The sequence below is a fragment of the Manis javanica genome, chromosome 11, assembly GCF_040802235.1.
Source record: "Manis javanica isolate MJ-LG chromosome 11, MJ_LKY, whole genome shotgun sequence".
In the NCBI taxonomy this organism is placed as follows: Eukaryota; Metazoa; Chordata; class Mammalia; order Pholidota; family Manidae; genus Manis; species Manis javanica.
The window spans coordinates 114,656,096-114,668,566 of record NC_133166.1 but is presented as its reverse complement, the minus strand read 5'-3'; the positions used below and the strand labels follow the sequence as shown (position 1 = coordinate 114,668,566).

The following is a 12,471-nucleotide window of genomic DNA, read 5'->3' as shown; positions in this document are numbered from 1 at the left end:
TTAGTTTCAGTGTATCTACTATTAAGATTTAAATACATTGGGGCAACTTGAGAAAAATGTCTTTTTAAACATAATGCATCCTGTTTCTATATCAAGTTTCTTCATGTTGTCCTATTTTTCTTCTTTCTTTCAAGAGGTATCCAGCAGTAGTAATTTTCATAGCCTGGCCTACCTCTCATGTATTGGTCTCAAAAAGATGAGCTTATTTTAAGGAATTCAGATTTTAGCTGTCTGAACTGGAGGAAGTTCTTCTAAGTCTTTTCCTCATAAGTACCATTGGTATGAACACCAAAAAATATAAATCTAGGAATAACAATTTTCTGTTTAAGTCAGTGTTTGGAACTGTCTCGAGTATGGGGCATGGGTATATGTATTAGAAAGCTAGTTCACAATTTTTAATAAGTATTATTTATAAAACATGTCACTTAGATTATTTTAAGCCATAGAAAAATTTATAGGGAATAATTATATGTGACCTTAAGGAAGATGGGTTAAAATACCTCCTAGATCTTTTCCATCCCTCATTCCTGTATCAGATTTTCCCTGGGCCACCATTAACGAGCTGAGGTGCTCTGTACTTTCTGCCAGTCACCTCAGGAAAGAATTCCAAGTCTGGGTTAGGAACTGAACTATTTTTTCTTTTTTTATGATTGACATTTTAATTATATCTTACTGTTTATGCATTAGTGAAAAGGTTAACTCATTGGAGGCTAAAAAGGTGTGGTGGTAGGTAACCTGGTGAGGTTGGTCCTCTCCAGTGGTGATAAAAGCTATACAGTTGGTTATATAAGTTTTGTTCTAGAAGAGGCAGGTGGTGTCATTGTGGCTTGTATTTAGGGAGGAAATGACAAAGTTCCAAGTGGGTGTGGTCCTATTTCTGTAATGATTAATGTTGAGCAGATAAAACTTAGCCATACTTTTCCATATTCACAAACTATATTCCAAATTCATTTCCCACCCTTGAGTGAGCAAAAGGTCACTCAAATTTATTCTTTTCCATTGTGGTAGGACATATATAATTATATTTTCCTGAGAGTTTGAGTATAATATCTTTCTTTTTTCTACAGAAGTTTTCTTTCTTTTTTTTTGTAGCTGTTCCATCTTGGATAAATTTGGGAACCATTAAATTGTGATTTTTGGGACTTACTAACTTGTACTTTCAGGAGCCCTAAGAAGAAAGATTTCTAAGTTTCTATCTCATTAACATTCTTCTGACCTGGGTATCTATATTTCTAATCATGAAAAAAATATATATTTACAGTCCTAAGGGATTTGACACCATTGAATCCAGTTGTAGGAAGCCATATTATAATCCACTTACCAGTTGTAAAATCAACTGTCCTGATAGAAATACACAAACTCCATTAACTAAAGTAGTTAATTAAGGATATTTGAGGAGGCAGAGAGGTAAGGGAAAATGTACAAAGATTTGGGTCAAACATTAAAGTAAAAGGAGCTAGCAAGAAGGGGATGAGTTAAGAAGAGACATCTAAGTAGGACTCTTAGCCTTAGAAAGAGTATCTAGAGAGAGCTTCCTTGTATTATCAGGAATCATGAAAAACATGGCTGCCAGCACAGGTTAAGATAGTGATACAGAGACTGGAGCATGAGGAGTGGCCAGGGGGCTGACTGCATAGCTGACAGTGTTTGAATTCTCCCTGCAGGGGTTTGTCCACACCTTCTCTTGTTTATCCAGTACTGTAGTTAAAAATGCAGCTGATATCAGAAGACAACAGATTCAGATCCCAGCTCTGCAGTTTTCACTTAATATCAAATGGATGAATTATTCCTACATGTGACAAGTTATGTTTAATCTGAGCCTCAGTTAGTAGCAACAGTAGAGCTTTGAATGCTTTGAGAATCTGAGCATCACCCAAAAGAGAAAAAAATCATTGAATTGGGTAGCTGCCGAATCACTGCACAGCTGGGGACTCTGCAGTGCTAGACAACTTGGTGCTTGTAGCATGGAAGACTACACTGCAGTGGAGGACAAGCAAGCCCAATGTTTACCCTTCCTGCAGAGAGAGGAACTGTTTCCTACTGCAACCTGTATGACTGTCACATTTAAATAACTGGCAGAAGGGATGAGGGGAAAAGTGGTGAGATGAGATAGCTATGATATTCCATGAAAGATATTCCCTGGAAGAAAATCAATTTTAGTGATGTGGTAAAAGGACCTTGAATTCTAAAATGTTAAGGTATACAGTGTTGAAGAAAGAATCACAGAATAGAATTGGAAGGGGATTACATGAAAAATGAGGCACTAAAAAGTGTCGACTTATTGGTAAAGTTCAGGGAAAAGTAATCAGTGTGTGTAAAGCTCTGTTTGGTGGGGGGAGTAACCTTTCTCCTAAAAATGTGGTAAAGGTAGAATGGAGGTCTCTCCCACTATGAGATATTCTCACATGCCTAAAATTAAGAGGTTCTGTCCTTGATAAGTGTTGAATAAAGAGACAGAACTTGTGTGCATAATATGTATAGTACAATCCCATTAATAGAAGAAAAAGAGACTTTGCATGTGCATCATGGGGGTGCTTGAGAGGGGCACATCAGCTGCTGAATGGTCACGGCAGGGTGGTGGGAGTCAGCTGAAAAACTGGGTTTTTAATCAGATTTTATTGTTTTGTTTATTTTGGTAATAAAGACCCCTTATATGTACATATACAGAAAGAAACTTTTAATATTCCAGTGTATTTGAGTGCCCAACTCACTTAAACTTTAGAGTTGAAAATTTTTCTACTTTCCCGTTTTCTCTAAAACATTTTGATAAGCTTGGCAAATGTGACTTTGGGCAGGATACTGGATCTGTGTGACCCTGTTTTCTCTTCTGTAAAATAACTTCTACCTCAGGGTGGTTATAAAAATTAATGATACTATTAATAAAGTACTTAATAAACTATCATCATTACAGAAAATATTTAGATATTACAAATCTATGAAATTCATTTATTCTGCAGTGAATAATTTCTGCCTACTTTGTGCCAGGAACCAGGCTGAGTGTTGGGGTAAATACGCATACATGCCATGGACCAAGCCTGCACAGAGCCTACAACTCAGGTGGAGCAGGCATTTGGGCTAAGAAAATAAGTCCATTCTAGGTTTACGGGTGGGTTGCTGACACCATACAGGGTACCGAGCAAACACCAGTGGGCGGGAGGTAGATTCTGACCTGGGGGAAGGAGGTGGTGCCAGCCTTATTAATTGACCAGTTAACAAACTTTCCTGTTAGATGATACAAATTGATTACTTCAGCATTACATAAATGGTAAAAGTTCTCAATTTATAAATTTGAAAATTGGTCTTTGTGGTGCAGTAGGGTACTATAGCTCTGATCTAAGATTCTAACATTGTCTAACTGTGCTTAAAAATTTCACACCAGACTGTCCCAGGAGTATGATGGGACTGAAGCAGAAAATTATGATTTCAAATAAATACAGAAACACTAGTTAGAAATTTTCTTCATCTGACACAGTGATTCTGTCACTAATAAAGAGAACAAGAACTAGTAGAGGACCCAGTACAATTAGATCTTAGTCCATTAAATCAGATTAAGAGGGGAGAAAAGGACAACCTGTATAAATAAAACTTCTTTGGCAGTTCTTAATGACAAGAGATTTGAAATAATGCACACATTTTTACTGAGTAAAAAATTTTAAATAATTTAGCTATGAGGCATATAGTGTTAGGTTAAAATATATATAATTGTTTTAATATTTTTGTAATATTCCTGTATTAGCTGATGTCATGTTCTTACTAGTTCTGATCTTTGTTGTTGCCTGTCTTTTATTCTGATTTAATAGGAGAAAGAAAATTAGGCCCTGTTTAATTTGTGCTGTGGAAACTTACTGAGAGTCAGTTTCTAGTGCCCTGTCTGGTTTTTGTCCTTCCCTGGTGGCCTCTTGAGTTGGTACATTCTACACCTTGAACTTGTATGTTGTTTTGGAATAACACATTTCTCTTAAGTGTAAGTACTTTATCATCCCTCCAGGTTAAATAGCATTAAGACCAAAACAAGCATTTTCCAAGGGTCTCACACTGCTAAAGAAGGCTTTTCAGATATAATATGTCTTTGAAGTCTTAAGATGAAGTGCGAAGGAGAGGTTTAGGATTAGAAGCACCGTATAAACATTTCCAAGAAGAGCTCAAAGAGCACAGAAGTCCCTCCTTTCCTCCAGCAAGCTGCTGTAAAAATTAAAATGTGCAGCTCAGGTGGCTGTCAGAAGTGGCATCAAGGTGTCTTGTCAGGATGCAGGGCTGGCTGCTTCATCTAGGGAATATCAAGCATGAGGCAGGCAAAACAAATGGCCGGAATAGGAGGTGTGCGGAGGGTGGGGTGATGTGAGGGGCAGAGTCAGCATAATAAGTTTCAGTCCCTGGATGTGGAGTTGGCGGATGCGCATTTCCTGGCTCCTGCGCCTGGTTCTGAGGCGGGAGAGTGAAGCGACTTGACCCGAGGTTGCGCCTTGACTAGTTGGGCTTGACCACGATGAAACTGCTGGAACAGCTGCCTCGGCATTTCAACTACGGTAGTGGAGCTTCAGTCGTAACCAGAGGCAGGCATCTATCTGTTGGAGAAGTAGTTATTATCAACAGACGTACTGTATCGAAAATTTCAATATTGGTTGAAATGTGTCATTCCTGAAGGTTTTTCTGGAAACATATATGCTGGCCCTGGATTCTGGACTGGGGGAGCAGCAGTGAGGGCAGGGCAGGTGAAGCAGGCAGGTGTGCCCAGTGAGAAGGTAACTCAGGTCTGGCGCAAACACAGAGGCCGAACTTCGGTCGACTGGCCGGAGAGCGGGGAGAGAATCTTGTGTGCAGTTAGCGAGAGAGAGCGCCGGCGGTAACAATAAGTGACCCTGAGGGGAAGGGTGTGGACAGAGGCAAGGTCAAATGCGGGACCAGATGCGGAACGGTTAAAGGCTTCCCTTTCGCTGGCGCCTTCCGAAGGCGGCCGGCGGGAGGCTTCTGGGGCCGGGCCTGGGTTCTCCGATTGCATCGCAGTGGGAGGGAGAGGGCGGGGCGTAGCCGGCTCGCTCCCGGCGGCCCTCCTCCAATCGCCGTGGGAAGAGCGTGCCGAGCCCACCCCCTCCCGGCTCTGCAGCAGGACGCTGGGCCCTCTGCCTGACTCGCTCGAGCTCGGCTCCCCCTCCTGCCGTCTTCCGTTGCAAAGCATTTCTGGGAGCTGCATGTGGGTGACGCAGCAGCATTGTTCGCAGGCACAGGAAGCCGCGGCTGAGCTGAAAGGCTCGAGAAGGAGCTCAGCACTGCACGCTGCTCTTTCTGGGAAGCCTACAGGGTTAAAGCTGGACTGCCTTCCCTTATGTACTCTGGGAGATTCCAGAATTTTCAAGTAAATCGGGATTTTCCTAGAGGCAGAAAACCTAACTCCTTCAGCGCAACTTCCAGTACAGAAAACAAAACAAAGACGCTGGGGAAACTTCAACCAAGAGCCTCGGCTGCTCCAGAGCGACAAGAAACGCAAGGTCAGGCGTGGGGGCGGCAAACCTTTTCTGGTTCGGGGCGTGTGTAAACTGTAGGGATTTTGTCTCGGCGAAGAGACAGAACTGCCTGCCAGGCAAGTCCAGGACAATGCTTCGGTTACTTCGTGTTGGTTGAGCCGTCATTACACTTGTTCCCTCGCCTGGTAGGATGTGCTTTTGAATTGGGTCGGTTGGCTTTTGGGAACCCTTTCCCTTCTCTGCCTGGACGCTTGCTGTTCTCCTTCCATTCCTGTGATTTGTGGGGTGTAGGCTTGTGTTTGAATGTTCTCCGGAATGCCAGGAGCCTAGATAGGCGTCAGCCTTTCCGCACTCCACCCCCGCTCCCCGTCCCAAACCCCTCTGGTGAAGGGTGGTGGCTTCTTTTTATGGTTTCTCGAAGGGCCTCAGCTGGAGTCTGCCTTTTTTGATGAAAGCAGGGCATACTTGGTTGTATGACCCCAGCGAAATAAGGCTTGGAAGGAAAACTGCATTTCCCTCCACACCCACACAGACCCCAGTAACCGAGTCGTGTGTGTGAACAGCTGTCCCCCACCCCCACGCAGACACAATTTCTCCACCTACCCTTCCCTGTCCCCCACAAAAATCTTTCAGATAGAATTAGACTGTTTTGATGAACAGTTAGGTTCCGTTTCTACTCTTAAACAGTCGCGGCTCTTACTGTGCAGTCTGTTTTGCTGAAAGTGGAAAGTCCCTGTTTGTGGACAGCTCAGTGCTCTCAGGCAGAGGAAATGGGCAGAGTCCTCTCCTCGGCAGTGCGAGGTGGGGGAGGGGAGCTCCCGAGCACACATTTTGAATGGACCAGAATTTTTCACCCAAGGGAGATTAGGAGCCTGTACCAGAGCCCAATCCCACGTGGCACCGCACCCCGCCTTTTCACCCCCACACTGTGTGGTGCTAAAGGGAGGCTCCAGAATAGGATACCATAGCAACTCGAAGTAAATAAAACTGCTGAAAATGAACTCAGTTTGGGGGAGGGTGAGAGGCATCTGGAGACTTGGCAAAGGGGATCTTTGTGAGGAGCTTCATGGGTGTGAGTTAAAGGGTCTGAGTCCCAACTCGGAGACTTGGATCATGATCCTGAGGTTGAGGAGGAAAATACTCGATAGAGAAATGCCTTATGCTTCAAGAAGCCCTGATATCTAGGCACAGAGCCCACAGGATTATGAGAACGATTGTAAAGATGGCCCTGGCATGCTGACCTATCCAGGATCAAAGTTTAGTTTTTGCTGTAAGAGTTAATAGCCTGTACACACCTAAGGCAACCAAAAAAGAATCGTGTAACTTGCCTTCTGGATTTGTATTCTTTGGCTCTTGACACTACTTTGGGGTTCATGAGGTCAGAGGAAGAGAGATTTCATTCTGCTAGATGGTTTGAGATTCAAAAATTTATGTCTAAAACATAAAAGGTTTGTTTCAAAACAACACTCAACCTAGCGTAGTTGACCTAAGTGTCAGTCTCTTACTGTAGCAGTATTCTCAAGTCATTCAAATTAGATTGGTGAAAGCCGTGAGAAGTATTGACTCTGAGATTGTTCCTGCCCTACTTACAGGGAATAAAGGCAAAAAATTGTGTGTGTTGAGGGTGGGAGGGATTTGAAATTAAGATATCTATAATCAGCCTTAGAAGAACAGAGTCCTGGGTTGAATCAAGGCCCTAAGGCTGCTGTTCTTAATATTCTCTGCTGTAATTATTAATTCAGTATTAGTTAGTCTTTTTTTTCTGCTGCTTTGCCGACCTCTACAAAATGAAGGCAATATTTGGCCACCTGATACTCATAAACTGCTTGAGAAAAATAAAGGGGTGATACATGAAATTTTGCTGTCATATACAGAACTGTGACAGGTAACCCTAGTCACCACAGTAGCTAGTTGCTTCAGTGTGTACAGATAGCACAGTGAGTACACAGTGCAGGGTTGGGAGCAAAGGTGAAGTCCTTGGAGTACTGCATTAGTTTGGAGTTGTCGTTTTGTTTGACTTACTTGTTTTGCAGTGAGTCTCTGTGAAAAGAAAATACAGACAGTTGTTGGCCTGCCCTTCCCCTTGGTGTTGTGGGGACTGAGGCTAAGTCTGGATGCTGGTGGGAGTGGTTGGTTCTTTGTTCACTGTGCCCTGCTTTTTCTGTCTTCTATCTTGCCCTTAGATTTTGCTGGAGGAGCTTGCCAACAGCGATCCCAAGTTAGCCCTCACTGGAGTCCCTATAGTACAGTGGCCAAAAAGGGATAAGGTAAGAAACTATTTTTCTTGATCTTCAGGCTACTGAAGCATTTTGCTGGCTGACCGTTACCATTCTGGGGGAAAAAAAAGAACTAGAGGCAGACAGCTTTTGGTGCATTAATACAAACTGACAGAAAATTATTACTCAGTTCTGTTTTGACTGGTAGGTCAGGGTAATTGGCTATCTTTGGAGGTGACTCTCTTAACAGAACCATCAAACTAGGAGACCTGCATCCAAGGTTTGGAAGCCAGGGTGTGTGTGCATTTGCTCACCAGAATGGATCAGTTCCTGTCCTTCTGACCGAATGACTCAGTTCTTTTCACAGATAACTGATTTAAAACTAGTTAAAATAATTACATACACATTTAAAAGACTATAGAGTGTTTCTGTGTTGGAGTGAGACCAGACTCTCTAGATTCTTCTTAATTTGGCCTTTCTGTTATTGATTTGAAAAAAGAAGAAAGGAATTACCCATTAGCAAATGTATTGTCAGTTATGAATTTTCATGCTTTTAGGTCCTGTGTAATTTTTTTCCCCATATTATCCTTTGTCAAGGTTATTTATTCAAAAAAGTAAGTGATAGCATTCTGATCCTGGCCAGGAATCTGGCAAATAAATTAGACCCTTCTTTGGTGTTTCCCAGCTGAAACTTGCAAAGCCATCTTCATATTCCAGGAGTGTTTAGGCCGAATATAAAAGTATATAGCCGAAAGGTGTCTGTAAAGAACCACCTTCTCCTTCCTAGGTGAAGGAGTTCTGCTTGGCCTGTTTGGCCGCATGGGATGCCTTGGAACAATTTAGTCATTTTAGGCTGTTGAGTGTTTTGTGCCTTTGAAGGCACAATGAGAAATGAAAGAAGTGAAAGGCAGCAGTCCTTGCTCTTGAAAGGAGCACCAGCATGGTAAATATGAGTGCTAAACTATTATATGCATATACCAGAGAGATTCATTCTACACTTAAATATTATTGGAGTGTCTGCTACGTACGAGGTTGTACGCTTGGATTCGGAGTAATGAAGAAATGAACAAGACCTTTCTCACCCTCAAGTAGTTTATGTTCTTATTTAGGAGTGTATTCAAAGTAGTAATATTCGGGGTAAGGAAATACTGGAGGGTGGGCCTCTGCAGTGACTCTGGTACATGGAAAGCTTCAGGGAGGGGCGAATCTTAAAGCTCAGCAGAGAGAGAGGGATTTTGCTGAAGAAGTAACCTGAAGGGGTTGGCAAGTTTTTCTGTAAAGGTAGTATGTGAATAATAAATATTATAAATAAATACAAATATTTTAGGTTTTACAGGCTACAGTCTCTTGCAGTTTCTCAATTCTGGCATTGTACATGAAAAGCAGCCATAAACAATATGTAAACAAATAAGTGTGGTTGTGTTTGAATAAAATTTTATTTACAGAAACAGGCAGATTTGTCCACAGGCCATAGTTAGCCAAGCCTTGTCATCTTCCACCCTCTCCAGTCCTTAAAGTTACATGATATATTTGACCTCACTGCTTTCTCTTTCTAGCTTAAATTCCCCACACGGCCAAAGGTGCGAGTTCCTACCATCCCCATCACAAAGCCTCACACCATGAAACCAGCTCCAAGGTTAACACCCGTGAGGCCAGCCGCTGCCTCCCCCATAGTGTCGGGAGCCAGGAGGAGACGGGTGCGATGTCGAAAATGCAAGGCCTGCGTGCAAGGAGAGTGTGGTGTCTGCCATTACTGCAGGGACATGAAAAAATTTGGGGGTCCTGGTCGCATGAAGCAGTCCTGTGTCCTCCGGCAGTGCTTGGCAGTGAGTGATCTGCTGGGTAAAGAATATGGGGGAGGGGTGGTGGTGCCAGAGGAACTAAAATACACATAGTGCAGAGTTAACCAACACTTCAGAGTTGGAAAGAAAAAGCTACGCTCTTCGGCATCTTTCCTTTTTTCCTTGGGTTTAGAAGGAAGGTGTCCAGTATTAAAAATTATATAATTTAATCTTTCAGTCTCACTTGCCCAATTTTCAGTGAGAGGAGCATTTGAAGGGCACACATCACTGTTGTCTGTCACTCTTTAAGTGGATTAGAAAAGGAGGACCTCTGACACCAAGGGTAGGCCCACTGAAAGCAGGCTGATCGCTGTTGGTCTCCAGTTCCCAGCTAATCGATGTGCCCCGTTTTCTTCCTTAGCCATTTTTCCTACCAGAAACCTCTTTTTCTCTCCTTGATATCTATTCTTCCTAAGTGTTCCCTTGAGAATTATAGAAACCAAGTCACACATCTTCAGCTAAAGGGAAACTGAAATGATAGGGATCTAAGTCTGGTTTTTTCTTGGTTTCTGTCTCTGTCCTCTTGTAGCCCAGACTGCCTCACTCAGTCACATGTTCCCTCTGTGGAGAGGTGGATCAGAATGAGGAGACACAGGACTTTGAAAAGAAACTCATGGAATGCTGTATCTGCAATGAGATTGTCCATCCTGGCTGCCTCCAGGTGAGGAGAGGCCTAAGGGACCTGTGAGGGCTCCGCTGATAGAGTTTCTAAAGATACTGAGTTGGATCAGAGGAGAGTGGGACATGTGCCACTACAGGCTGCCAGTATCCCTAATGTGGGCCCTCAGCTGTGGGTCATGTGGTCTGCACTAACATCTGTGCTTGATTCAGATGTCTGCACTTTGTCAGGCACTGGGCTAGACCGTGAGGATAAACCAGTACACAATTTAGTCCCAGTTCCTGCCCTCATGGAGCTTACAGTCTGGCCTCTGGACGGTGTGTTTGGAGTCCCGAGGCTGTCATGGAATTTCCTGGCGCAATTTGGAATGCCTCGAGCCTTCAAGCATCTCTACTGTATACTTCATTTTATCTCTGGATATTAGCTCCCAAAAGATGGTTAGAGTTGTAGTATCAGCTAACAGTTAATGCATGTTTAGTCTGTATCAGGCTCAGCACACACCGAGGAGCTTTTGAAAAGTAAAAAGTTCAGACTTCAGCCTCAGAAGTTGAGTCAACTCTTGAGCGTGGACTCTAGGCCTAGGTGCGTCCAAAAGCTCCCCAGGTGATTCTGATGTGCAGCCAGAGTGGCATACCAGTGTTTTACACTCATTCTTTTGTTTAATCTTTAAGACAGTCCTGTAAAGTTGAGTCTACCCTATTCATTTTTTCTTTAAACCTAAAGGGCATTGGTGTTGGTACTTTTCTAGTCTTCCCAAAGGTGTCAACTATGTCATGACTGACAGCTGGCTGACAACAATTGTAAGACAATGCTAAATGAGAGAAGCAACCCAATTTTAGAAACAAATACAAAAAAGATGCATCCTTAGAATCAATAAAATAGGGTTTAGCTCCATGATACAAATAATGGTTAGTACAAAGCATTTACTGTATGCCAGGCTTTTTTCTAAATACTTACATAATGTGTAATTCATTAATCCTTAGCACAACCCGGTAAGATGGGTATTGCTATTTATTCCCACTTTACACTTGAGAACACTGAGTCACAGAGATTAGGTTACTAGTCTCTGAACCCAGGCAGTTAGAACTGCTATGCCTCACTGTCAAGATCAGGTCTGGCACCATTCCTGTATGTTCAGTTCCTTTTGTAAAGTGCCATGAGACCCTCAGGATAATATATGTCAGAAGAGACCCCAGACTGTCCCAGATCTCTGGGAATCTCCTCATGGAGCCTAACTTTGGTCAAGTGACCAAGAGTGAAGGTGGCTAGTTTTCCCAGCGGCTGGGGGTGAAGTTGAATGGCTCTAGGTCCCCATGACCCAATGTGTTTAGGAATGGGTAACTCCTCCAGGCTCTTACCACCCATGTGGCTGTTATTTTGATCAAGGAGGCTTAAGAGATAGGCTTTTTTTTTTTCTTTAATGAAACATTTTTAACATTCCTATCTGCCTATAGATGGATGGAGAAGGATTGCTTAATGAGGAATTGCCAAATTGCTGGGAGTGTCCAAAGTGCTACCAGGAAGACAGCTCAGAAAAGGCCCAGGTAAGGGAATTTTGTCCAGACTTGGCACTGTGAGAAGAAAGGAAGCATCAAGCTTAGAAGACAGCTATATGTTTGCCTTTACAACTTTATTCGTGTAGTTTTTCTGGCCCAGAGAGATTATGTTTTTTATTTTGTTTTGTTTTATATCTTTTCCTTTGGTTAGTTATTTGTTTTCCTTGTGTTTGAGCTTTTAATGCTTGTGTGGTTTTTTCTGTATTACTTAGTATTGTTCCACTTGGGGTCTCCAGATTCCTGAGGTTCTTTTTACTCTGGGGCCCTAGAAAAAGAGAAAGCTGGGCTGTTTAAGAAGGGAAATGAGGTGAGCAGGGTTGCTACTGCGGAGTGAAACCTGAGGGGAGGCAGTGACCTGAGGCAGCTTGTAAATAAAGTGGTGTACTGGAGTTTCCAGTTAAGCAGGTTCACATTTTTGTCACCTTCACCTTAATGGCCTCATAGAAAGTCCTCCCCTATGTGCCCAAATGTGTCCTACAGAGGCAGCCCCTTCCCCAGAGGAGACTGATGCCATAACCTTGGCCCTGAGCAGGTGCAGTTGCTTGCCCAATAGTCACCAGTAACGTCCAAGGGCCAGAAGGACTCTGGTCACTCAGGCCAGCAAGACAAGACCTGCTAAGGGCACATACAGAGGAAGCATCTGGCCTAGTGTAAGTCACCCAGGCCCAGCGGCCTCCTCCAGGTGTACTGCACAGAAGTAGGGACAGGTATCTTGGTCTTCTGTTTCTTCCCATGTAGGCACTGAGGTAGGTGGATTCTCAGTCTTAAATCTTTGAG

General features: G+C 43.2%; 1 protein-coding gene across 6 annotated transcripts in view; it reads left to right on the top strand.

Annotated features, from left to right (window-relative positions):
- The window catches only part of KDM2A (lysine demethylase 2A), a 117,199-nt gene that overhangs the window by 96,252 nt on the left and 8,476 nt on the right, over positions 1 to 12,471 (top strand). For all 6 annotated transcript variants that reach the window (XR_005055071.2, XM_036995237.2, XM_073217493.1 and 3 more), the window contains 4 exons: positions 7,646 to 7,729; positions 9,235 to 9,504; positions 10,049 to 10,180; positions 11,593 to 11,682. Coding sequence is in view for 5 of the 6 variants with exons in the window: in XM_036995237.2 (XP_036851132.1) it covers positions 7,646 to 7,729; positions 9,235 to 9,504; positions 10,049 to 10,180; positions 11,593 to 11,682 (576 nt within the window). In the remaining variant the exon portion in view is untranslated. The remainder of the gene's footprint in view (positions 1 to 7,645; positions 7,730 to 9,234; positions 9,505 to 10,048; positions 10,181 to 11,592; positions 11,683 to 12,471) is intronic.